The 27,296-nt window shown below is 40.9% G+C and overlaps 2 protein-coding genes across 8 annotated transcripts in view; both read left to right on the top strand.

Annotated features, from left to right (window-relative positions):
- Positions 1-998: 998 nt before the first annotated feature.
- On the top strand, positions 999-24,040 carry klc1b (kinesin light chain 1b). Of its 7 annotated transcripts, none has more exons than XM_044373541.1 (17): positions 999-1,102; positions 7,742-8,012; positions 8,332-8,562; positions 9,656-9,734; positions 10,266-10,494; positions 10,664-10,751; positions 11,424-11,525; positions 12,026-12,199; positions 12,888-12,987; positions 14,243-14,295; positions 14,578-14,645; positions 14,949-15,057; positions 15,214-15,222; positions 15,497-15,649; positions 22,060-22,184; positions 22,294-22,351; positions 22,445-24,040. In XM_044373541.1, exons 2-17 carry the CDS (start codon positions 7,764-7,766, stop codon positions 22,517-22,519), a joined length of 1,902 nt encoding a protein of 633 aa, XP_044229476.1. In that variant the 5' UTR covers positions 999-1,102; positions 7,742-7,763; the 3' UTR covers positions 22,520-24,040. The 7 variants fall into 7 exon arrangements, with proteins under 7 accessions (XP_044229476.1, XP_044229474.1, XP_044229478.1 ...); XM_044373539.1 differs by having other exon boundaries at positions 9,653-9,734; XM_044373540.1 differs by lacking the exon at positions 999-1,102 and adding an exon at positions 3,658-3,922 and having other exon boundaries at positions 9,653-9,734.
- A 2,410-nt stretch (positions 24,041-26,450) lies between these two features.
- ptk7b (protein tyrosine kinase 7b) overlaps positions 26,451-27,296 on the top strand; it is a 72,761-nt gene continuing 71,915 nt past the window's right edge. The window contains exon 1 of the mRNA XM_044373538.1: positions 26,451-27,066. Coding sequence (XP_044229473.1) covers positions 26,946-27,066 — 121 coding nt within the window. The 5' untranslated portion in view covers positions 26,451-26,945. The remainder of the gene's footprint in view (positions 27,067-27,296) is intronic.

Below are 27,296 nucleotides of genomic sequence, written 5' to 3'. Positions count from 1 at the left end.
AGAATATGGTACAAGAATGTATACATTTACATCAACTATCTCTGATATATCCAACCTCCCTTATTAGTAGCTCCCAGGGTATGTATGCCAATGCGTCATAACACATACAGTTCAGTAACATTTGCTAAGTCTACCAGCTTTTTCATTCTGGTTCAATTTCACCTCTAGGTGGCAGAAAACTCAATGAATGCGTGGACGTAGTCTCCAACTTACTAGCTACATTTTGACTATCAGACAACACTTAAGAGGAAATATATCTAACTGGGTAAGGGAGAAAGGATAATCTTTCCAATCATTTTTCATTAGCGAATGATTATTTATGAAGGTGAATGTGGAGAATATAACATAACTGAATATAAGATTAACTGGTAGATACAGTATATATATAATAATAAATCCAAAATGCAAACTCCAAGCAAGAATTTTATAAGAAAAAACCCCCAAACAAAACAAAACCTGACAATAAGCCAAAAACACCAACACAAGTTGGACTGCAGTGCTGCAGAGAGACATATGCCTGCTTTAAACCTTCCCATGTACAGTAAAGAAGCCATTTCATTTATGTAGCACATACAATGAGAAGTAAATCCAATGCATGCACAAACACAATGAGGAACTTAACATCCACTCTGTAGACATCCAGTAGCTACCCGTTAGTGTTCACAATTTAACCACCAGATGTCACTGTGTGCTCCTTTGTATTTTTTCTGTGGTGGAATTTATGAGCTGTTTGCTGTTTGAAAGTTAGAATTAAAGTTTGAAGTTAAAGTAATCAACTTCTGTTATGTGCGCAGTATTACGTTTATTTTTCTTATCCAAGTAAAATATGTATCCTTTAATATTAGACAAAAAATTAAATATGTGTTTACAGATAGATAGATAGATAGATAGATAGATAGATAGATAGATAGATAGATAGGCTGGCAGATTTTTTTTTTTTTTTTTTTTTTTTTTGCTGGCAGATGATTTATGCAAAGTGGCGAAAACAAAACATGACGTCACCATACATATACTCAGCCGCAGTGGCTGACGGGAGACTCTTGCTGTGCTGGAGACATTTTGGATTTAAAGGGGCTGAGCTAGCCGTCAGTCCCAGCTCTCGGTAAGAGACAACTATACCTTCATTAATATTATCACTGTGTAACACCTGTATATGACTTTGTATGTACGTAGCATCATTTTACGCGACCATGTACATAAAGTATCCGCTTGGCTATTAAAACAGGGCGAACTCGTAACAAACAGGGAGTGGTGATGCTAGCTGCTTAGCTAAAGCTAGCCAGTCGCTGTCGGTAGCGCAGAACAGATGAAAAAAAAACCAGGCTTTATTGTGAGTTTCTGCGAAGATGTTGTAGCTAAACTGATAGAGTCCTCATCTAAAAACATTAAAGTAAGTGTAGAGAAGGAAAGAACCGGCAAGATGTGTTTTTATTGTTAAATAAGACCCCTATATGAGGAGATAGATAATCATAGCCTCGCTGTGTATAGCGAAAGTCAAAACGAAATTAAATGATGTGACTGAAATAACCAGCAGTGCAAATAATATCAAATGGTGGAGTGCCTGATCTGTTGTTTTATGCTTTGAAGTATGTTGAAAATGTTTTGAAGACTCCTAGTCTGTGGTTCAGGCACATTCAGGTTGTGCAGACTCATTAACATACAGCTACCAAAATACTAATTAAAAAGTCTGGCATTGTCTTCTACGCTTCTACATCATTGCAGTGTAGAAAACGATGTTATAGAAACGCATTTTCTACATTATATTTGAGTTAGACAGATGCTATAACCGTACATCTCCCCTTTCATTAGTGTCAATTCTCAGGCAGACATTGTTCAGTAAGAAAACAGCCCTCTAGCAACTGGTTTCAGTGGAGTGATGATGGATGACTGTGGACAGTGTCAGTGGCACTTCCCTCCTGGCTGTCCCCAGCTCTGCCACACCCTCCCTGATGCCTGCCTCTCCTTTGTGTCTGGTGGTCATGCGGACAGTGTGGTGGATTGCTGTTTATGCAGGAAACGGAGGAAGATGAAGTGATCTGGTGGTGTCAAACTTAATCAAGTAGACAGGAAATGCGTCTCTGGGGATATGGCACAGAGATCAGTCCACTGGGTTGCTGAGGCACCCACTGCAGTCTGCCCCCCTTTTTTCCATTTCCTATGCTAGTACTTATTATTACAGCACCAAAATGCACCACACCCTTCTCACTTAGACACTGATTTGTGTTGTGTATTTACTCAAACCTAGCTGGAATCTAAGGCCAAGCAATTCTACAGAAGAAAATGGCAGCTACTAAACTGTCTGTCTTTCCCTAAAGTCAGAAATATTTTATGTGCAATGGTGGCATGTGAACAGTTGTGCCATTTAAGGGTTATTTAGTTGATCCCCTCTTTGGATATCAGTGTGTTAAAGCACAGTCGATTTGAATGACTGTGCGCAGGGATGGTAGGGAGGGATTTGAAGGAACGAGGGACTGAGTGATGATGGTGTCAGCCAACGGGAGATGTGATAATGTGAGGCTTGAGGCCTCTCTGGAGGTGGAAACTAATGAAGAGTGGTTCTCGGGAAGGGCAAACGTGACAGAGATATTTTCCAGGTTTCCACCACTCAGAGGGAAATGAACCAATCAGCGCAGAGTCCACCAAGATGTTTTTTTAAACACAGAACTGCCTTTCATGACAGTTATCTTCCTCTTCAGCATTTGTTTGGTGTCTGGGGCAGAGGTGCGATGATTGCTGCAATATAATATGACCTTTGATCCCCCTGCAAACTTGTCATCTAACTTGTTTGTAAAACTCATCTCCTGGTTGACTTCATTAAAACAGTGTTAAATTAAGTCCTGTCAGTTGTTTTTATCAGTTAACAGGTTTCTCATGTTAGTATGAGGATTCTTGTGGCTGAAAAAATCTCTGCTACAGATAACGCTGCTCATAACCATCTGTGGACATAATCAGTAACAGTATACTCTTGTGTATTTTTGGATTAGTTAATACATTTTGGGCATCCTGTGTAATTTAAGTACAGCATTGCTTTAGTAAAGGTCCTCTGCAGTCTAGTTTTGTGACTTGAACTGTGGAAATACAAAACACTTCTTTGGATGGATTTTTCCATGATCAATAATTGCTGTAGTCTGTACACACAGGTATTTTTGACTTGAGATTGTTTTTGGTGTATCCAATTCAAACATATTTTCAGAAACTAGCTGATACTCAAATCACTGTTGTTTTCGTCAGCCAGTGAATGTCACTGAAGATACTGTCTGTCACATAATGTTTGTATGAATGAACATTTCCTGAGGTGTACATGTTCATCAAGGTCTTGGTGTGTCATGCAGCAAGTGTTTGGTGGGCTATAAATGTCCCTTTGACTTTGTGACCTTTTGCTGCACTGCAGAAACTAAGCGGTTTGATTTTTGGTTGTATGTTTAATTGGTTCGATAGACATTTAATGCTTGGTGCTCCTATTCCACGATGTCTCATTAGGCCTAGTCCTTTGTGTCTGATGAGTATAGAGAAGCAGAGTCTAGATCAGGATGACTCCCTCCCCCATCCGACCTGCTCCTCCGCACTCCTCTGCTCTCTTCCTGCTGTGGGCGGGGCTGTCTCTTGTGTGCGCCCTGAGCTGATGTTGGTTGCTCTGACGGAGCAGTGGGAAGGTCACCATCATCCTGCAGGCAGCTCCCGTCCTCCACCTCTCCATCCTCAGCACATATCGCACTCATTCCTGTCCAGTTATATTTCCATTTGCCTCTGTTTCACACTGAGGGTTTCCTTTTTCATTTTAAGAAGGCTCTATTTGGATTAGCACAGCAGTTTTATGATGCACTTTGCTGGCGTGTAGCGCTATTGCTGGAGGACGAGTCATTATTTCATCAGCTTTTCTCCGTGCCAAACTATGAGGCTCTGATCTGCCACTGAAACCGAGGTTAGTTTTCTCTTTCAGCAAACTGTAGAACTGCAGCAGCTGAAAACTTCGCCAGCATGAATGATGGCTTTGTCCTTAAGCAACCACTTAGTGGGTTCAATCACTGATATAACCATTCTTTGAGTATAATTTGCACCTTTTTCATATTTTGTCAATGTTCCCTCTATTTTTATCTTCATGAAAAAAATGAAGAACCAGGACCATTTTGCTTAGAATAAGTTGTTTCTCCATAATATTCCCATATATTATATAAGAATGCCACCTAATCATTGGCCACATTTGTTAAAAAGCCCATCTGTTGCAATGAGAGGCTCAAACATCTGTTAATGAATCATGTCTCATCTCTGTTGCGTAGGTATTAACTGTTTAACATGGTAGGTCAGGTCAAGTAGCGCTAGGTTGAGGGATTTGTGGAAAATGTTTTCATTGTGTGCCCTTGTTTACTTTTGTTTTAAAGAGTGAGCCAACAACCTTACTTGTTATTAGCTGCCTAACTTGCTGCCAGTGAATCTTGAGTAATACTCAATCCAGGTCATTCCTGCACCTGATCACGAGATCAGTGTGTAACATTTACATGGTGAGTGCTGTTGTCATAAAAGCAGTGTGATCCATTTGAGCAGTATGAGAAGGCATATTCTGGACATCATGAATTGGCTAATAACTGTTGATGCTATCATTTGTGTATGTGCACATCATGATTTTTATGAAATGCAGATGAAAGGTGAAGAAAGTAAATGTTTAAGACGAATTCAAGGACAGTCTTTTTAAAGAAAAACAACAGGCCTGTTGGACTTTATCTCACCTCTTTCAAGTCTTGTAAATTATTAACTTCAGCTGTCTGAAGAAAGCAAGTCCTTGATTCAGGTGTTTGTATGTTTTATCAAAACGAAGCTGCTTTTTTCTCCCCCGCTGATATGAAAGTAGTTCTTCTCTTTGTTCGCTAACACTGTGTACAGAACCCAGCTAGTCAGGCCTTTCATCCACAGAGACGTTAAACTGCTGGGACACAGAGTAACTGTTCAGGGTAATAAGTTGTTTGATCAGTGAATATGCTTTATCTTTCCAAGAGACCTTGTCATATTTTGCTCAGAGCAGGTAAGAGCTTTTGGGTCAGACCTTATCAGGTAGAAATATACTGTAGGTCCTGATTCAAAGTTAGGGTCCTATAACCCCCACATTGACTTTAGTTAGGGTTCTCCCTTTATATAATATATGTACTTGATTAATACTCAGCATTGGTTATGTTTTGTTTTTTTTAATGTAGAATTGTTTTTAATGCTGGTCACACTTTCTCCAGACATCCATGTAGTTTTATATTTGGTGATCTAAAAACTCCTGAAGTGGTTCACACAGAGTGCATGATGTTCACTCTGAGGAGGGCAGCTGCCTCTGTGAATTTGAATTTTTAATGCTGTTCTGCATCTTCCTTGTAAAACGGCAGTAAAGGGATGATTGTACATGAAGTGCAATAAAGTACAAAATTGCAAATGAGAGATGCTCAATATCACCTCTGAGCACTCTAGCTAATATGCTCAAGTCAGCACCGTTTAACAACTTTGACAAGATGGTGCCTGCTTTTCATCAGACTTACTCCACCCTTTACTTCGATGTCACTTCAGGTATCAAACAGAAGAGTGCCCATCTCCAAAAAATATTTTTGTTTGTAGGAAAAGAGGAAAAGTCAATGGATATCTTTTCAGTCGAACATAATATGTCTTTTGAATCCTTCAATGGATTTGAGTAAGCAGGTTCATGAACCTGGAGATGGGAAAGCTTTCAAGTGGAAAAAAACATAGTTATGAGTTGAGAGGTTTTCACCTGACTGCAGAGATGCATATGTCTGCTCTGTATTGAGAACATCACATTAGGTTACCTGACACTTTTGATTATTGATCATTGCTGCTCTCCTGCCCATCCAGCTGGTGGTACACAAGCTCCAGTGTCATTCTGATTAAAGCTCATTTGCACAATCTGACTGACATCCAGTTGGCCATTACTGCAGTAGCTGCCCCTGTGAGCTTGTCTAGTGTCCCATCATGAAATATATTAACATCATAACACTCTCCTGACAGCCCAGCTGTGATTACATGATGTGCAATGCGTAACATCATGGTAATTACTGGATACAAGCAACAGACCCAGTTGGGTTTGTTGTCCTTGTTTCTGCCATTGCAAACGTCAGCTGTAAAGCTGTGCCAAGGTCCACTGAAAATCCACAGCAAATTAAATGTTCTGTAAGCAGAGGTCTTACGACACTGAGGCTTACAAATTGAGGTGGGCAGCTATTTATGGTTCCATTATGATGTCTTGGTGATGTGATGCCTCACCCAGCAATCAATCGCACTTGCCAAGCAAAGAAGAAAAAATATATTTTCATAGATTTTGCAGCTAAGTAAGTTCCTGGTGCCTGCAATGGGACTTTACATGGCTGTCATTATCTCCTCTGTTGTTACACACAAAGAAAATAGCTATTTACTGCAATTGTTGGATGAATAGACACTTGCTGAAATGCAAGTAGCAAAGCCGGGAGTGGCTCACTAATGGTGTAGTATATTTTGCTCCTGGCAGATGGCTCTCAGCTGGTGTTTATTATTACAGGCCCCCTCATCCTTAACCCCTTATCCTCACTGCTGCTAAAATACAGCAGGCACTGGCTCACCGCTGCCTTGACCTTAGTCAGAAGGGTAGGGCTGCTTTTTGCACTGACATTTGCATCATGTAGCCGGCAGTGACGTGGCTCAGTGAGTCATAGGTTATCTTCAGACTGTTTGGGGAAAATGGCACATGTTCCATGCACTCACCAAAGGGCTGACATTTCTCCAGAACACAATATTATTGAGTTTTCTTGGTGACTTGACCAGCTGCTAAGCAGTATTACTGAGGCTTTTGTCATGTCATCCTCTCCTTGACTCTTGAGCCAGTCAGGCAGCCAGCTAGGCCTCTGTTTGGATAAAGTGCTGGCACTAGAAGACATCCACACTGCAGCATCTGTGTGCCCTCTGTTTCACTGCAAGCTGGAGCCCAACTCCCAAGCAAGGTGCCAAATCCCGGCAGTCTGTTCAGCAGAATAATGCGTGCCTGTAGCTCCCGGCTATGCATAAAGCAGGCATTCTACGCATGTCTTTACATAATATGTGGCCATTCATCCAACACTTGAAGCTGAGGAATTCACCCAAACGTGCTTGTTGTTTTTACAGAATGCGTTTCATTCAAGTAAGCTACTTTCTTATCGTCTTGAACTGCATACATTCTGAATTTGTCTAACTTAACAGCTCACAGAAATGCTGACCTATCTCACTCAGAAAATTTGAATCTCTCATCTCAGCTGAAGTGATAAAACATGAGTTTAATTTCCCCTTTTATGGCCGTCACGTTGCAGGTGGATCATGCTCCAGTGTTGTTAGCAGAGCACAGAAATGAAGTGGTGTCTGTCAACATCAAGGGAAGGGCTCTTCACTGTCAGACATTGGTATTTTAAAACAGAGAACAGTGTGGCTCCTTTCAGATTATTTCTCTGGATAATATCTTAGATGTTTTACAACTTGAAAGATAATTGGAAACTGAAGATACTTTCGGTTAAAGAGAAGAAAAATAACAAGAGACATGTTGTGACAGTTACTTTTCAGCTGAGCCAAATCCTCTGTGATCTCAGGTTCTTTGAGTTTCATTGTTAAATAAGACAGCTGCATATTTGAAAAGACTATTATGAAAACATCTTTTAATGTGACAGCTGCTGCTGTTAAAATGTTCCCACAATGTCCACTTTGTTATCTTATTGTAACAGTCTGTCCCCTTTTTTTTTTTCTTCAATCTTTACAGGTTTCCCTGAGCTACATAAAAGATGTCGACCATGGTGTATCCACGGGAAGAGAAGCTTGAGAAGCTCTCTCAGGAGGAGATCATCTCCAACACGAAGCTAGTGATCCAGGGTCTGGAGGCCCTGAAGAACGAGCACAACTCCATCCTCCACAGCCTCCTGGAGACCATCAAGTGCCTAAAGAAGGATGAAGAGGCCAACCTGGTGCACGAGAAGTCCAACCTGCTCCGCAAATCAGTGGAGATGATTGAACTGGGCCTGGGAGAAGCGCAGGTAAGATCAGGTGTTTGCTGTATGAGGAAGGCTGAAATGTGTTTTCATATTTAATGAGTAGATATAGTTTTGTCCCAGTTTTATTATTGAATAATTCACAATGTTGTAAATTTTGTGTGTGTTATTAAACCCACCCGTGTGTTACTGTCCTTTAACTTTGGGTGTTTCTGCTTCCTCACAGCTTCCTCATTCTATACTAAGCATATGTGATGATCATGATTCATTCAAAATCAGCCCCAGTGTGTACTCTCTTTTCCAGCCATCGCAGCAGTTTGTCCTTGTTTAATGTCATTGCTCTTTAATGTTGTCTCTGTCCCAGGTGATGATGGCCCTGTCCAACCACCTGAACGCGGTGGAGTCTGAGAAGCAGAAGCTGCGTGCGCAGGTGAGGAGGCTTTGCCAGGAAAACCAGTGGCTGCGGGACGAGCTGGCTAACACCCAGCAGAAGCTGCAGAAGAGTGAGCAAAATGTGGCCCAGTTGGAGGAGGAGAAGAAACACCTGGAGTTCATGAACCAGCTCAAAAAATACGATGAAGATGTCTCACCCACTGTAAGTACTCTACACCCTTAAACACTTGCAGTAAGCTTAATATCAACACTGAAGTTACAGGAGCAGGGGATGAATACAAGTGCCTCTTCAGATTGATTTGAATTCATACATTATTTGGCCTCAACAGTGAAATGGAAATGACTTGTCAGTTGATATAAGCATATAATATAATATACTAACACAAATCTTGTGTTGTGAAGCTACAGGGAACATTTCTGTTGCTCTGAATTACTGATTTAACTCTAAAGGGAAGAAAACTATTATGAGAATCTGATACTGGTGGATAAACAAAGCTATTGTTTGTGACGGGAAGGAGAAATTACCTGCCTCTTCCAGGAATTAGCCCTTCGGGTCGGGTCCTCATTGATCTGGTGGAGGGGATGAATCGCTGCATATACTGACTATATCCTTAGTCACAAAAAGAGGCTGTAATAGCTTGTATCCGCTAACTGCTTAACTCAGCAGAAACCCATCTAGCCAATAGCCTGAAAGGTCCTAGTCCCTGTTCTGGAAGCAGCTTTTCCATTTTCCAGCTTTTAACAGCCTGCTCCGTTAATAGAAATCTTTTGATGAATATGGATGAGTGCGGTTTATCCTTAAAATACAATTTATCCTGTCGAGGTGAATTAATGAGCTCATGATATAAAGAAGAATTTATAGTGTTGAATATATTGTTCTAAATGGTCTTTAAGTCTACTCAATTGCTTATATTGTAACAATTTAAGATTATAACACTTTTTAACTAAATTGAGTCCACATTTTATGGTCTTTAATAATTACTGTATGTTTATGAGCTGTTATCTTAAAAGACCTCTTGGCTTAAATATTTTTCTCATCATTGTCGCTCAATATCTGTACTTCACTCAGAAATGATCATATGAATACCAAGCTTACAAACAGATATTATCTCATGCACGTAGCCATTGATGTAATCCTATCAATGTGCTTGTCATTCTTAACTTCAGTGTTGTCTCTGTTATCTGTCATTGTTTATTTCATATATCTGATATGGATGTTTCCTTAATTGTTGTCCTGCAATTTCCCGCTATCTGTTAGACGATCTGACTGGATGTTTGTTTCATTGTCTCAGCAGGAGGAAAAGGACAGAGAAACACCGAAGGACTCCCTGGATGACCTCTTCCCCAATGATGAGGAGGAGCATGGCCAAGGAAGTAAGAACAACAGCATTCAGCAACTCACCATGACGTCATGATTCTTCTCTCCGCTAAGACTGGAGAACTTGATTATATTGCCTTTCTGTGATGCAGGAGTTTGTTTACAAAAGTACAGTCATCATTTAGAGTGAAGAAAAAATGCATGTCCTTCCTAGTATTCATAAGACGTGATTAAAGTAAATGATGATCAAAATAATGGCAGTAATACACACTTTATGTTCAACAGGCCACTTAATGTAATGTGTATTATTCCTGATAAAATACCCATACATCTTGTAAAAGGAGCTCAGCAGTAATCCTCTCAATAAGCACATCTGAATATCCGTGTAAGTCCAGGATACATGTGGAGATAATGTTGTGTCGCTCCATTAAACACTCAATTGAATTATCCCCTTAATTTAATTACTCTCTGAATCCGCAGTATTGTCTGCATGCAAATGTAGTTAGTGATATAATCATGCCTGAGTTTTCTCCCTTTGACAATCAAGTTGACCTTTGCCCTTTTCGTGTGGCCTCTGTACCCCACAGTGCAGCACCAACACAACAGTGCGGCCGTGGCTGCAGCCCAGCAGGGAGGCTACGAGATCCCAGCTCGTCTGAGAACCCTGCACAACCTGGTGATCCAGTATGCTTCCCAGGGCAGGTACGAGGTAGCCGTGCCCCTGTGCAAGCAAGCTTTGGAGGACCTGGAGAAAACCTCTGGACACGACCACCCTGACGTGGCCACCATGCTCAACATCCTGGCCTTGGTCTATAGGTCAGAAAAGACCCCATACAGGGGGTTCAGCTATTTCTCCTTCTATTCATTTTCTTGTGTTTATGTTGCCCTCTGTTCTACACAGATGTTCAAAGAGCAAGTAATATTTTTGAATTTGGCTGTATTCAGTCACGCCACGTCATCCTGTGTCTCCCTCGCCTTCTTGCAGGGATCAGAACAAATACAAAGAGGCCGCCCATCTGCTCAACGATGCTCTGTCCATCCGGGAGAAAACCCTGGGCAAAGACCATCCTGCTGTAAGACTCCACCATCGTCATGACAACCATATCTCCATGTGGACAAATCTATGTTTAGATAAATCAGATTGGTGTTGGTTCATAATCGCTCAAAGACTCTGTCAACAGGGAGGCAATAACTGCACGGTCTACTGTATTTACTGTCCTACTCAGACACGCTGTATGGATTTTTTCCTCTATTGAAGTATGGATTTTTGACCATGTGCCTACAGTTTTGAAAGTAATCAATCACAATTACCCAATGACTGCTCATACATCCAGCATGACCTAAATGACAAAATACTTGCAATTGAAATACAACATCCAATGGGAAAACATTAGAAAATCGAATGTATTTCATTGCCTCTGTGAGCATATTTATAAGAATCATTTTACACTTTTGCTCCAAAACAGCTCATAAATCCTGAAGGAAGCTATTAAAGCATCGTGCTAGTCCCTGTGGCACTCTGGGCTTTGCAATTTGCCTCACATCGTGACTCTTGTCACTTCATCTGAACCTCGACACAGAATAATGAAACAAAGGCTGTTTACTATCATCCTTTGTAATCCAGGTGGCTTAGACATCAGTATATTAAGTTCTTACATTGTGAAGCTAAACTGCCTGTTCTAAAGCAAGGAAGTGTATATAAGCAGCTTATTCTGGTTTTGTCTGTTTCTGTATGTGGTGTCCAGGTTGCTGCAACGCTGAACAACTTGGCCGTGCTGTATGGAAAGAGAGGGAAGTACAAGGAGGCTGAGCCTCTGTGTAAGAGAGCTCTGGAGATCAGAGAAAAGGTAGGCCACATCCCTGGTAGGCCTCATCTCAAGGCAAAACTGGTGAACAATTAGCTCATTGTAATAAAGTAATTAACAGCAATAATATTTCCAAAATGTCAGTTGGAGCTACTGTAACACCGGCGACTATTAATAGTAAAAAGAGCAAATGATTTTCTTAAATTGTCTGTGAAGTTTCCACTGGGGGCCATGCCTGTGTCAGAGGGTTTAATTGAGAGCACAGCGGAAACTGGGTAGCAGGCGTTGGGGGAGCGAGGCAGGAGATAGATAGGAGACATGACAAAGCTACAGAGCTCAGCAGGGTACAATGAGTCTCTGTTTGCCTGAAAGCTCTATTCTGTACCCTCTATTGATCAGCCAGCTTTTTATTACATCTTCTGACTGCCCGCAGCAGGCAGACGTGCAGCACAAAGAGATGGAAGGTAGAGAAGGGAGAGGTGCACAGAGAAGTACTGAGACACATAACTGAAATGCTAAATCCAAACATTTGTTTCCGTCAGGTCCTGGGGAAGGACCACCCAGATGTGGCCAAACAGCTGAACAACCTTGCTCTGCTGTGCCAGAATCAGGGCAAGTATGAGGAGGTGGAGTACTACTACTGCCGTGCCCTGGAGATCTACGAGTGCAGGCTGGGCCCAGATGATCCCAATGTGGCCAAAACCAAGAACAACCTGGTGAGAGAGAAGTTATCACATCAACTTTGTTGGTGCTTTTCCCTTTTTTGTCCCCCCACAAAATATGAGCCGTGAAACCCAATCACTTTGACTACTATTCATTTTGACAAGAGATGCAGTCCCTAGTGAGTTGTGAATGTGCTAAGGTAAACATAGACAGAGTGTTCCTTCATTGAGAGCACTTATTTGTTCAGCATGTAAACTGTGACTGCTTTCTGCCTGCAAAGCCTCTTTTATTTAACTAATGTTTTTCAGGTTTTCACTGTGACGTATTTTACAAAACGCCTTTTTTTTAAATGAAAGTGATGAACTGTTGCTGTGTCCTGCAATATTTCAACACATTGACGTTCTTGGGAGTTTGTCATTTTACTCTTTCAGCAGGAGTATCATTATCTTCACAAGTGTTTATATAATAATTTCAATTAGCATTGCTTGTTGTGTACAAAGCCAACAGTCCTTTGTCAGCTGCCTTGCTTCTTGTAGCTCTCTAAGGCCCTTCCTGATGATGGAGAGGCTCTATGTAGACAGTGAGGGAGGCTCTCTGGTGCTTTATCATTTTTCATGAGCCACAGTGTGCAGGAGAAATATGCTGGAAGACTGTTCCTGCTCTCTCAGGGGACACATTATGAGTCAATAGGCCCGTCGGATCCAACTCTAAAATGTGCTTTCACTCCTCTGTCTTCTCCAGGCATCCTGCTTTCTCAAACAGGGAAAATACAAGGAGGCTGAGATTCTGTACAAAGAGATTCTGACTCGTGCTCATGAGAAAGAGTTTGGATCTGTTGATGGTAAGGCCTCGGAGTAGATATGGTAACTTGTATGTCTGCACATGTTTAATAGTTTTTTATATATCTGTGTGAGAGATAGGAGATTCTTGTTTCAATCATCTTACAAACATGGTGAATAAATATAAAGATATCCTAAGGAAAAATGGTGGTGGGTTACAATAAATTGCCCCTCAAAATACACGTTAGATTTGTTTTTTTGTTGTTTTTCCCCTGCTCCACTATTGTCTACTGTTTGTGTCACACCAGCAAGCAGAGTCACTGATGGACAGGCGGTTGAAAAGTGGACATTGTTCCAAGCACGGTGCCAACTTCACCGTTCAGAGGGCTCAAAGAATCTTTACAGAAAGCTTTTAAAGAAATAAAGAGTTTACTTGTCTGAAAGATAAACTCTTGCAATTTTCTTCTCTTTTTAGTTAAAGCTAAGCTTTTTGATGGCTTCCCTTCAAGGATGAAATTGCCTTTTTTGAAAAGGGTATGAAAGTGACTTTTGCAAAATGCACAGCTCTGACGCTTTTTGAGCAAAAGCAAAAGTGTCTAAAATTCTTCTCACAGGTTCACTTTTCACGTGTCACTTACCTTGAGAATAGTGATTCAGATTTTTTTTAAAACCTGTTGGTGGGTTGAAGGTTAAGAGGAAGCAAAATAGCAGCATTACCAGCAACAGATTGTGTCACTGTGAATAAAAAAAGTTAATATTTTGACATACGTGGTTGTAAATAGTGTAAAATGTTTTTTTTAAGGAGTTATAAGTGCTATGTTTATAGTATCTGAAAAAGGTGTGATGGGGAATATCTGTGTATTACTTTGCTGATATTTAGATTTAAATGATCATACTGTCTCTTCATTGTTTCATCACCAGTGTCACCTTCTTTCACTTTTCACTGTCATATAATTAATTTTTATTTATTTTGGGATATAATCTGCAAAGATGTATATGAGGATTAAATTTAGAACAACTGTAACAACAGGAGTGGTCTCCATTTCTTCTTTTAAAGTAGTCAAAGTGTCATATCATATATTTTACTAATTAAACTAACTAAATACATCAACAGCTCAAGATTCAGGTAGATTTGACACACTGAGAGTCAGATTTTAGTTTCCTTGCCAGTACAGTAACGTGTCTAGTTCAGCCTGTTCAATGCATCATGAATAGTTATTCATGGATTCAGTGAAACATCCTGAGGTCAAGTAGTTCAACTGTTTACAGTCCCGTTGTGCCGTGTATAGAACACCTCTCCTGTGTGTCTGTCTGCAGCTGAAAACAAGCCCATCTGGATGCATGCAGAGGAGAGAGAGGAGATGAGCAAGGTGAGGGCTTTGTGTAATCATCTTCATGACATTCTGAACAAAAGCAGAGCAAATAAATCAAACAGTCACATGCAAGGTTGTGAAATGGAAAAACAAGTCAGTTTATTTCACTTCCTGGAAAGTGAAATACAATCTTTTGTTTCTGAGGAAGCTGTCTTGCACATATAATATAAGTGATAAATGATAGTTACATGTAAACACAGGAAAAATGCTGCCGATCCAGTTTGAACTACCACTCCCCTTCACGCTCTTTATTTCCTCTTCTCCCTTATTTACTTCCAGGGCAAGCACAGAGACAACACGCCATATGGAGAGTACGGAGGCTGGTACAAGGCCTGCAAAGTCAACAGGTGAGTCAGAGCCTGATAAACGTGCTTTTATAACTACGCCATGAATAAAACCTCTCATAAAGGCCAGAGATCAAACACTCAGATTATCCGACACTGTTTTGTTTAAATAGGAGCTTAGAACACTGTTATAAATGCTTGCAGGCAATGTAGTTGTCTGTATTTTCATCTTTATTTTTTTAGATTTTAAACCTTTTCTTGAAGTGTAGAATGTCACACATAAATCTGCTCTGACCAAACTGTTCCTTGTATGACCTTTGGGTAAATATTGTTTTTCCTGTGTTTTCCCGTCTCCTTTGTTTCCAGCCCAACAGTGAACACCACTCTGAGGAACCTGGGGGCTCTGTACCGCCGACAGGGCAAGCTAGAGGCTGCTGAGACCCTCGAGGAGTGCGCCGTGAGGTCTCGCAAGCAGGTCAGCGTCATTTCTAAACTGAAAATATACATCTCTACATGCAGATAGCTTATCACTTCCTGTTTCTGTAAATTCTGAAATATGTTCCAGCCCATGTTAGCACAGTCAATCTCATGATTATTTTTTTTCCTCTCTCTACAAATGCTTTGGATCCAGAGCAACACAGTAAGTGGTTTGTCTATAACTGATAGCCCCCTATAGAGCCTCCACCTCCCTCCCTTAACATCACTCCCATTTCACAGCCATTTAAAATGTTTCCCTGTCTCTGTGATGCCACCGTGACAATACTTTCAACGCAGAGACAGGAAACATCAAATCACTTTTAATACCTCCATTTAACTGTGCACTCTCACCCATATCGACTAGCTAATGTCTCCCTCTTTGCTCGTTCTGATGACACATTTGTCTCTGTGTTGTACCTGTGTGTTGTCCCCATCAGGGCATCGACCCCATCCACCAGACACGTGTGGTGGAGATCCTGAAGGACGGAGAGGGCGACAGGCGGAGGAGCCGGGACAGCCTGACCAGCGTTAAGTATGAGAGCGGCTCTGAGACCGGCGAGGAAGTGAGTATGGGCGTGGAGTGGAACGGGGTGAGTACATATCCACTACAGTTGAGTTACCACAGCCACTAGCCTCACTGGAAGAACAAGGCGGTGTTAGTAATTTCACAGAGAGAGTGGACTGGTACAGAATACTGTTAAGACTTTGAAAGATGAGACAAGAGGAACCTTTCTAGATGAGGTTGATTCGGAAGTAGAGCAGAAAGCTAACTCTGGCTCCTTTACTGAAATACTCAAAGCCTGCCAGGAAGCTCAGGAAGCCCTCTCCTCATCATGGTCAAACAAACTGCAGTACATCCCAAATTAGTGACCTATTTTCAACGTCAATAAGTGCATCATTTCCCAGCTTTCTGGAATTGGATGTATTTATTGAACTGTATCTGTACGAGTCCATTAACTCCCTGTAGATGTGTCTTGTCCTTCCCATGAGCGTTAGCTGCAAATCCCTTTTTATAAAATGTAAAGCTGATTGAGTGTCTTGGCATGCTGACCTGTGGTTTTTGACAGCATCTTTTTTGCTTTTGACTACATGTTCACGTTTTGTTGTTCATTGCTTGACAATGACATGCTAATGTCTCGTTTTAATAAGCGGTTGTTCTGCTGGCAACGCTTTCTGCACACACGGTTCAGTAACAAAAAAGGCACAAGCTCATTCTCTGGCACACTGGCAACAAATAAAATATTTATTTGCTTTAACAGAGACACAGATACAGAGGTCTAAATCCCTATTTAGGATGTCTCATGTTTCGATCATTAAACACAATTGACAGGATTCCCAATATCCTTGATGCTCGTCCCTCTGCGCAGTAAACCGGGAGGTTGATATGTAATGGTTCATCCTGCTGTTTTATTGCCTCATTATGGCCACTCTGGCTCTGTCTCACCCAGATCAACAATCATTAGTGTCAATTCACCGCAGGGGCTTTTATCTCCGCACAACATTTTCTATTGGATTTGTCACCCCTCTTCTTGTTTGTAAAGAGGTCATAGCTGAAGGCGAGACATTTGGCGTAGCAGTGTATGCAGTTAAATAGAGACTGCTAGAGATGTGTCCCAGTTACAAGAAGCCGTGTGGTGAAGCTTACATAAGCCAGAGGATAGGACTGTGCCAGCAGAGTTGCCTTGTCTGAGCCTGTGCCTCCCCTCTCCTCCTCCTCCCCCCTCCCCTCCCCTCACTAAGTGTAGCCACACCCTTCACCGCACCAACCCAAGTCCAAACATGCATGCAGCAATGCCAGCCTGCCGGGCTCACCCCCCTAACACGCACACTAATGGACCATGTGTGTTCACTGTGTTTTTCACATGGTTGAGAAATGTCTGTTAACTTGATGTCTGCTGCTCCATCTGAGCGAGTAACATTACATTAGAAAGGTGGGGTTCACGTTTGCCTACTCTCGTGTGAATGCGATCGCTTCTCTACACACACACACACACACACATATACACACACATACACACGCACACAAAAAGCACAGCTACCTCAAAATTGCTTCAAAATTCACAAAATGCACGGGCTGCATGTGTATTCATCTGAGTGTGCACCTGTCTGTCTTGGAAACATGTGATGGCATGCAGAGGATTGCTGGGTGTGTGCTAGCATTTCATTATCCACATCACGGCCACAGCAGCACAAGTTTAATTAACAGTCAAACAGGAAAATGTACTCATGACATTTTTTTTTTTTCCTCATGCTTTTTGCTGATTGTGTCTGAAAGCTAGTTTGTCGCATAATTTTAGCTTTTGATTTAAATATAATTTTCTCCATCCATCCATCCATCCATCCATTTGCAAAGCTGCAAACATATGTAGCTATAATTCTGCTATCTTGTGTCTTAGAGAATAGTCGTGTAAAGCCCTGTCTGCTTCTGTGTAGGTATTTGCTGAGAGGTGATGTGATAGTCAGAACCATCATTCACATGCCTAAACATGTCTACACTCTGCTCTCAGTACGTCTGATGTGTCACTGCGGCTAGAGAAGCGGTTTACATACTCACACAGCTGATCTCGGCAGTTCACTTCAGAATTAGATTTTAAAGGAGCTACTGTTTTGTGATGAATTCATTCAGATGGGATTCATTTAAGAATAACTTCCCTAGAAGCATATTCTCTGAGTCTATGTTGAACCAGGATTCGTACAGCGAGGAGACAACAACTGTCAGCAAACTTGTGGTTGTGTTTAGGTTAATTAGCAATGTGTACGTGCGTGTCTGTTCAAATTGCATGATTTGACTCGTGTGTCTGTATTGTGCTCTATGCTAGACGCTTTAATGTCATGTTTGCCTGTTTGCATGTTTTCTAGATTTCATCCTTTTGCCTTTTTTTTCCTTTCCTGCTCGTCACTAACTCACTGCCTTGTTGATTACTCTTGCCATGACAACCAATCAGCCTGTCAATCAAATTTCCTTTTCTTTTACTCAGTGGATTGTACTCTCCCTCTCGACTTCTCATTCCACACACAATAAGCTTGGGTGGGTTTGTATATAGTAATGAAATAAACAAGCTAGATAATTGGTTCATTAGTCATCTATTAAGGTATTAGAACACAAGGAGAGTCTAGCCTTGTATTGGAAATCTTATCCTGCTGAGGTTTATGCGAGGTTTCTGTAGAAAAGGGGAATTTAAACTGCTGTAGAAAGAGATATTAGTCCCAATGTCATCTTATCATCAGTGTATATACCCATTTCAGTGCTGATGCTTGCAGATGTCCCACATCTGCAGTGCACAGTCACTGGCTAGGTGCACTGTGCCAAGTTCAGGCTTTTTTGGTACCCAGATAGGAAAGAGAAACAGCTGAGTCACAGTGACTGCAACCACCTACCTACAGCACTGCATCACTGACCTGCTCTTTTTTTGCAGCGCAGCTCCTAAGACAGCTGTAATTTGTCAAACAGAAGCACAACTCCTTTCAGGTTATTTCGTTTGTGTAGGATCAATCTTTTTTTTTTTTTTTTTGTAAGAAAAACTATAACCCCCGAGCTTAAGGATAGTCAGTGTAGTCAGGTATAGAAAAAAGGGATGAAACTGAAATGTGCTAGTCTGTGTGTAGCGTAGGAAGCCCAACCCAGAGCTCTTAATCTTACAATGTGTGCTGTTGTTTTGTCTGTTTCTCTCTTTCTCTTTTATCAGGCCTAAGCCATCAAGATTATTCCTCCATCCTTCTCTCCTCCCCCAACACAATAGCAAAAGGATGTGTGTTGTCGTTCCCTCTGGCCTTCTCTGTCCCAACAAAAACGAACAGCTCCTCTACCATTCCCGGTGCCCCCGCTCCCCCCCACACACACACTCGGCAGAGAAAGCCCCCCTTCTCTCCTGGGTTGCCCACCTCTGTCCCCCACTGCTCAACTTGACAACTGCTGGGACGTTTGGTCTTCTCATCTCTGCTCTCCGCATTTTCCTGATTTCCTCTCTCTCTTTCTGTCACACTCTCTCTCTCTATATCCTTTCCTCTCACTAACCCTACGTCCGGACTTCGCCTCTTTCTCTCACTTAACATTAAAAAAAAAAAAAGTCATCGTGTGTGTAATCTCTCCCTGTGAGGAAGTCAACCGCACATTTTTCTCCTGCACCCATTTGTAATTTTTCATAATGTGCATAGTAGATTTATTTGGCAGGATAGAAGAGCTGGAAATGTAATTTATTGGAAGAAAGCGAAACAGAAATGCCGAAAGATGTGTGAGGATTGGCAGACTTCACTCCAACCCACAGTCAGATACGAAGTTACTGTCACTATTGAGTCAATATATCTTACGAAAGGATTTATTTCCATCAGTTGCTCTGTATTGGTCTCTGACTTTGTTTGTTGCCTTGAGCACTCGCAGCCTGTTTCTACAACAAGTTGAAAGTAGACGACCTCAACCCGGTGCCTGTATTTAGCCGTATCAGCATCTTTTTGTTTTTTAAAGAACATAACTTTTTTTCGTGTGTTTCCTGTTTTCAACTAACGCCTGAGATCAAATGCCTGAACTGTTATGATATGGTACTGTATAGTTTCATGTGCTGATCAAATTATGTAATTTCTACGGCCTAGTCGGCGGGAAATGAGAAGGGAGCATTGCCTTTTCTTTTCTTTTTTTTATAGATATATTTCCTATTCATTTCAATTTTGTATGAATTTGTTTACATTTTTTTTTTTAAATGTGCTTAATTATTTTGTGGCTGAATATTAAGGCGGTAGTAATTCAACCATGCCATAGATGTTGCCACAGCAAGCTGTTGTTGCCATGATGATTTCATTTCAAGTAGCTCTTACCGGCTTGAGTGTCCTTGGTTGGATAGAGCATTCTCACTGGCTCTTGTACACAGTAGCTTGCATTTACAAAGGGAATTAGCAACATCGGCTGATGCTGTGAAGCCAGTATGACAGCAGAGACCAACCAGAGCATCTGGCACAGATATCGGCCTCCTGAGAAATTGCAAAAATATTACTAGACATCAAAATAATGGACGTAAAATGCCCAGAATTGCCTTTTCGACGTATCTGTTGGTGTAGGAGTAGAAGCTAGTGTTATAATTCAATGGAAGCCTGGACTCCACAGTAGTATTAGTGTGTGTTTGTGTATGTTTTGGTGGTACAGTCACAGTGCCCGCTCTGGATACTGTATTTTGAACACGAAGCTTAATGGAGTGTGTTGCCTTTTTCTTACACAGTTGTTTGCAAGTCAACATTGTCACTTTGGTGAATCCTGTTTTTAGACGCCCCAAAGTACAGTGCGAGTGTTTCCACGAGATCAAACTGTTATTTCAGATGTTTAACTAACTGAATGTAAATGAATTTAACATCTTGGAAGTGTAATTGTAGGCTGTATTTCTAGATTCGACAAGTGCATTCACTATACGGCTTTTCAGTATGCTACTTGCCTTGATTCTTCATTCCTTTCAATGAGTACACCTATACTTCTAATGCAACTCTGAACAAAAGAATTGACTATGTTCATCACATAATTATGACAATAATGTTGTGTTAGTGGAATGCTTATTTATTGAACTGTCTATTCTTGACATATATATAGTGTGACTTAAGTTTCCTAAAGTGGAAGAACATAAATGGTAAGGTCTATAAGCACTATCTTAGTAAGTAGGACTGCATTATATTTACCATTCTGCATTGTGAAGATTATTGCATCAACACTTGTTGGTATTCTCAAATAAAGTTTTTCATTTGTGAACTTTGTCTTTTCTCTCTGTTGGGTTGAGACATTTGTATTATTTTATTGTGCCATCTGTTGAAAGTGGGATTCTTTGATGTTTCTGCCGAGCCGCACAGTGGAACAAATGTCATCTGTGGCAGCTGCATGTAAATCCTCAAATAAACCCACAGCTCCCCCTGCTGGTAATGAAGCTGTATTGCATTATTCCACCTCTAAATGCTGATCTCTATGTAACCTCCAAAAAAAAAAAACCAGAGGAAGGTTCATGTACTGTTATGTTTAGATAATGACTTAAACGCACATTCTCTAATTTAACACATATGTGGCTGACAGTTACCACAAAATTAGAAGAATGAATGAATGGATGGATGGACAATAGACTGTAACACTGAAAACTCTTTGAGTCACCTTGACCCAAGGATAATCTCTGTCTGGTAAAATAATACTGTTATTAGACCACACACAAGACCATACAAGACTCGTGGTTTTTGCTTAATACATGTGTAAAATAATATGGAATTGTTTAACTTAACATTTTGTTTTGCAGATTTAGTTTTACCCTGGTCATTTAGGATTGCACTTCCAGATAGTTGAAACAATCACACAAGGCAGATTAAAAAAAAAATAATGTTCAAAATCAGACTCACACATGCTGAAATATCCTGACTTTTAGTCCCTAGTAAACATCAAGCTCCAAAAACACTTGATCCTACATTTCCCATAATGCAATTCATTATGTTATTAGACCCTCCCTGCCTCTTTCAAATACCATACCTTTAGTTCATAAAGCAGGCTTTTGTTAAAAATTTTAAGTCTCATGCTGAGGCCAACATAACCCTGAAGATATTATCAGGGTCTTTTTTTTCAAACATTCGAAGCTCCTTTCAGAGCAACAGAAGTCATTATACATGAGTAGTGCTGCCTCTGGCAAGTAAACTAAGCTTTATGTGGTGCCTGAGTGCTCCTGTAATGGTGAGAGTAATGTTGAAATGTCCATATTTTACTGCATCCATTGTACATTTCTAGCCAAATTTCAGCAGCATCTTCATTTATTTGTCCCAGTCTTCTGATCTGTCCACTGATTTGCAAAGTCATACATACGTGCAAAAGTGATATTTCATTTACATGCATGAGCACATTTAGTACTCTTCACATATAAAAGTCTCAAATGAAGTGTGAAAAAGCAGATGAGTTGTGAGTTGATCTGCAGTGGTGGATGGATGGGTGAGTTGATGGTTGATGAGTATGTGTGTGTGTGTGTGTGTGTGTGTGTGTGTGTGTGTGTGTCTGCAGGACGGCAGCGGAGCCCTACAGCGTGCCGGCTCTCTGGGGAAGCTCAGAGACGTTTTGCGCCGCAGTAGCGAGATGCTGGTGAAGAAACTGCAGGGCAACGGACCGCCTGAGCCCCGCAACACAAAGTAAGAAAACTGCCACACAGAATGATGAATAGCAGGCAAAATAAACACAATAAACATCTGTTCAGCCACCTTCATCACAAATATAAACTCTTTTTCTTTTCTTTCACAGCATGAAGCGAGCTGCTTCCTTGAATTATCTCAACAGGACCAGCGATGAGTCATTCCAGGTGAGGAACAGTTTGTAGAAAACCCTTAACATTGTGTTAAATCTTTCTTATATCACTGGAAATCTAATGTTTTAACCTCTGGTGTTCTGTCAGACTCGGGGAAGCGGTAACTTCAGGGAGAGCCGGGGCCTGAGCTCCAGCACCGTGGATCTGTACACTGGAAACTGAGCAGCAGCTAGGCGGGAAGGCGGCTTTCTAACAGAGACCTCGGCTGCTCTGTTCACCGACCCAAAGATGCTCCCGCTCGTTAGGCTCGTTCTCTGAGCCGCAGCGATCACCAACAACACTACCAGACACACACACACACTCACACACCTTTCTCTTCCTGTTAGCATCTGATCCAAAGATCTTCCTTCCAAAATTCAGACCCAAAGACATTTTCAGTCATCAAAAACATACCCATATAATCCTGGGTTTGTTTTGAAATCCAGGTTGTTGCTTTTGGTCTTCCGTTAACAGATTGCTGTGTCGTCTCCCTCATCGTATTCCTAATATCGGTGTCACCTCGGTGCCTCCTAAATGTGGCCAAGTGAGCATACCTCATGTGTCTCCCCTCACTCATAATCACTGTGACTCTGCACTTTCACTGATCAGTGGAATCTGTTGCCATGACGCCACCTTTGCTGGTATATTTCTCCTCATATTGTTCCGATTTAAGATATTTGTGCTCCTTAAATTTTTTTGTCTTCCTGTGCCATCCATTGTTTTATTAGTGCTGATTAGATTTTTTTTTTTTCTACATGTAAAACAAAGATGCTTTGTAGATATTTGTCTCCCTAAATAGAAATAAGTGAGATAATAAATAGGTATGTTTGGTTTGGAATGACATAATGATTACATTGTTAAAAAAAGAATCATTTTTATTTTCATTTTAGTGGTCATACATTTGCCTGTTGAGATTTGTTTGAGGATGCGGGGCGTTGGTTAAAGCTTTGGGATACAGGGTGAATGTTTATCCTACTGACATGATTTGAAAGTCATGTGTTGATTTTGGTCGGGAAAGACGTTTGGAATTGAAATAGGCTGCTATTGTTCATCTCTACAGCTTTGAGATCCGACTGTTTTTTCTCTTGCTAATCTTTTTCAGTGCAGAGAGAGAGAGAGAGAGAAAAGTAATTTATGATCTCCGAGTGCTGGAAAAACACAACCATGAAAATGTTCAACTTTTTTTTGATTGTATATATATTAAAAAAAAGAAATTCCGAGGCTGAACTGGGTCACTTAATTCAGCCTGTTCTTCCTGAATGATCTCTGGTGCCATGCAAGACTCACTCTGCAGGTCTGAGTCGCCAACATCTTCTCAAAATGTTGTTTACAGCGATGAGGATGTGTGATACGTGTCTAGATTTCTACTATGTAATAATTATAGATTTTGCACAATTCTCAGATGGGTGTCTTCTATCTCTGATTGCAATTAGTGAAGCTACTCAAAAGAACTGGAATGTCTTGTAATTATTGATATTTTTCCTCCCTCGTTTTACATGTTTTTTTTCTTTTAATCCTTTGTAAAAAAAAAATGTATTAAATTGAGTCTGATCATAAGTTCATAAATCATGCAATGTTAAGAGTTGGATGTGTATGTTTGGATCTGCTTCTTAACAAATCCCATATGTCATAATCACTGTTTCATAGTAAATATTAGCCATTTTTCCAGACTTGATTCAGAAATAAAACCAACATTCTTCTGTGCATAGTTGTCTTCTTTTTAAGTTCTGACATTCATGGACTGGCTTGAAAATACAAGATCGTGAGTAAAAATTAGGATTCTGTGGCCTGAAGTTGACCGATGTTATGTTTTCTCTTCCTCTTAGCATGATCATCACAGTACAAACTCGGTGAATTCCACTGAGCAAAAGACAGTGTGGGAACCCTGTGAATGTTCATGTCAAGATGTGTCTCCCAGCGTTCCCCCTCCTCCTCTCAGAAGTCAGCCCGAGGTCTCTCTGCTCACTGATAATCTCTCAGTATGTCAGAGCTTTAATGTTGAGAGTCTCAGCTCTTTTGGAAGTCTTGAGAGCTTTAAATTAACCAATCCCAGGATGGTTTCCTTCCACCGAGAGCTGTCAGCCTCCTCCTCTCAGTTTTGTTGGAAGCAAACAGCGAGTTGGAGTAGTAGAGTTCATTAGTGCATGAGAGTTGACACCATGGCTCCAGGAATTTCAAATGAAAGAACAGTGTGCGAGGTTGTAACTCCCACTGAAACACTCCCCTGTTTTCTCTTTGGAATTTTATGCAGAAAGACTTGCCTCAATCACTGCAACCCCTTCAAATCACCAGGTAACACTTTAACACTGTTTTGACCTTTTAATCCTTTAGCCTGGATGACTGCATGATTCTAGCAGACACAGTTACCCAGGTGCCAGCTGGACCAGCAACATGACACCAGTCACACACACACACACACAACACTACCACTGGTGCCAGCAGGAGCCGTCCCCTTTGCCAAGAATGATGTATTTGCATGGCTAGGACTGACTGCCTTTGTGCACTGGATGCCATTTATCACCTGTCAAAAGTTTTAAATTTCCAGAGTGTGTTAACATGCAGGAGACGGTGCCTTCTGACATGTGAGCTTCATGTAAACCCTTTTCCCCAAAACTACTAAATCAATCACTGTCAAATAGATCTCACACTATTTGGCAATATGTCCCTAAATGAGCTACAGGTATAACCAGACTGGCAGGCAACTGACAAAGAGCATTAAATAGGTAAACTCACAATTTGTCTGAAGAACCAAATCAGTGTTATTAAATTATTCTGAATGGTAACATAATTTAAATTCCAAAATGTCCTCTGCCGGGCTTAGTTTTGATTGATTGGAGTAATTTTCAGTGTGAATAAAGAGTCTCAGTGATCAGGTTGAACCAGCTGGTCGCAGTGTTGTTCTCTTTATCCCAGGACAGGTACGGGCACCGGAAGCTGCACTATAAAGAAAGAGGGAAGACACGTCAAGTGAACACAGATACATGAGATTGATACCGGATGTTTGGTGTTTTGATTTCAAAATAAAAGCATATCAGTAATGATTGTAAATGTGCGAAATGGATCAATAAATTACTGGGGAGTTACTGTGTGTAGTGTTTGACCCGAAATAGTCAGTTGATATTATAAAAGTTAAACATAAGTGAAAATGTATGAATAAATTCATTTACATATGAAAGTATAAAATCAGAAACCTAGACAAAAAAAGCATGAATATTAAATATATGTATTATGTGAAAAAATGAAAACTATTTCAATTAAATGTTATAAATTACAACAGTTGGAGTTTTGACAAAGCTTTTTCCATTACTGTCTTTACAAGGCATGAAAATAGTTATCTGAACTAAACTCAACTCATTAAAAATGGTAAACAAAAGCAAAAATACAGCAATATGTTTGTATGGTTGCTAAAAAACTGAAGAAATAAGTATTATTTATAACCTTTATTTATAAATCCAAAAAATGTAAAAATAAGATTTTTCTTTGTAAGACTGCACAGGAGTAAATAGTTCTGTAGTGTAGTTTTGTATTTTTCATTAGTTTTTATTTTTATTTCGTTTTCAATTTTTGTTTTCAATTCAGTTTTGTTGCAGTTAGTTTCCAGAATGGGGTTGCTTGTCTCAGTTTAGTTTTTATTGTTTATTTGACCAAACTGACAAAGAGTTAAACTAAAGATATTTTCTGTATATTTTTATTTTATTTTAGTTAATTTTGTAAGTACATTGTATTGTTTCAGTTATTTTTTGATTTGCTTAAGTCTAGTTTTTATTTTTATTCCAGTTAACTAAAATATTTTTTCACACCTAGTTTTAGATTTTAGTTTAGTTTTAGTTAACTATAACAACTTTGATATAAGCCCATTAAACAACCAACTAAACAATAACTAAATGACGATAAACTAAAGTTTGATAAAGTAAAACAGTGGTTCTCAAACTTTTTCATCTAAACTGACTGACGCTGACACTGACGCTGAAAATAAATTATTCTCCTTTTTGCCCCTTAAGGACCCCACTTGAGAACCACTGTGCTAAAAGGCTTAACACACAGTATGACATTCATTTTGAAAGTTCCAACAGGAAGTGTGATGTGTGGTGTCTGTGCTCTTGACACTTGGGAAAAAAACATACACAGGCGAGTGGGAGGAAGCCAACTTGGAAACAGCGCGGAGCGGAACTCCCTCTGGTTGCAGACTGAAGTGGACCGGCGGTCGGTGGCTCTGGACGCAGGCAGGCGGCAGCTACACACACCGGGTTGTGATGAACCTCTGCGGCCTGAATTCATACTAACCCTCCGTCCTGTAGGCCACCTGGAACTTTAAACTCCGCTACAAAGTTTCGGCGGGGCTTCGCAGTCTCCCGTCTGGCCGGCCTGTAAACCGAAGCGACCGTCCCACATGTGTGTGCCTTGTTCCTGCTAGTCTCCAAAGCAACCAGGTGAGCGGGGCCGTCTGGCCTCTCCGGGGACCAGCGCAGGTAACCGTGTGGAGGGGAGGAGGGGGTTAAGTTTACCTGTACGCACACGGTGACGCACGGTGACGCTCCCTTTCGACTCACGGCTGTCCAGTAGCCGGAGAACAACACCGTCCGGCGGGCTGCCGAGCACCAGGACGGTCATGGATCTACCAGGAGAGAGTGAGAACCGGCGGAGGGAAGGCAGGAGAAACCCCGCGGTGACTAACAGGAGAAGACCACCGGTGGATAAGCTGTACGCCGCCGCTATTATCTGCCTCCAAGGTTGGTAACAAGCGACAACACACCTAATACCCACAACACACATCCACTTCTTTTTCTTTAGATGCTGTGAAGCGAGAAAAAACCTTAAAACTACAGAGCCGACATTGACCCGCACGCTTTTCTAAAGACTCTGGTGCTGCTGGTTCAAGTTGGTTTATTTGTTTAACTGTCTGCGTTGTAGTAACAAAAATACTACTGAGAGTCAAAGTTAATGTTGCACGTAAAATTCC

The sequence above is a fragment of the Thunnus albacares genome, chromosome 14 (assembly GCF_914725855.1).
Source record: "Thunnus albacares chromosome 14, fThuAlb1.1, whole genome shotgun sequence".
Lineage (NCBI taxonomy): Eukaryota > Metazoa > Chordata > Actinopteri > Scombriformes > Scombridae > Thunnus > Thunnus albacares.
Note: the sequence above shows the minus strand (reverse complement) of the source record. Positions and strands in the feature narration are given on the sequence as shown.

Bases quoted from the DNA above. Each gene is read 5' to 3' on its own strand.
- klc1b (XM_044373539.1), top strand. From the start codon at position 7,764: ATGTCGACCATGGTGTATCCACGGGAAGAGAAGCTTGAGAAGCTCTCT. The intron at 8,563-9,652 runs GTAAGTACTCTA...TCATTGTCTCAG, and splicing joins ATGAAGATGTCTCACCCACT to CAGGAGGAAAAGGACAGAGA. The intron at 14,296-14,577 runs GTGAGGGCTTTG...ATTTACTTCCAG, and splicing joins AGAGAGAGGAGATGAGCAAG to GGCAAGCACAGAGACAACAC.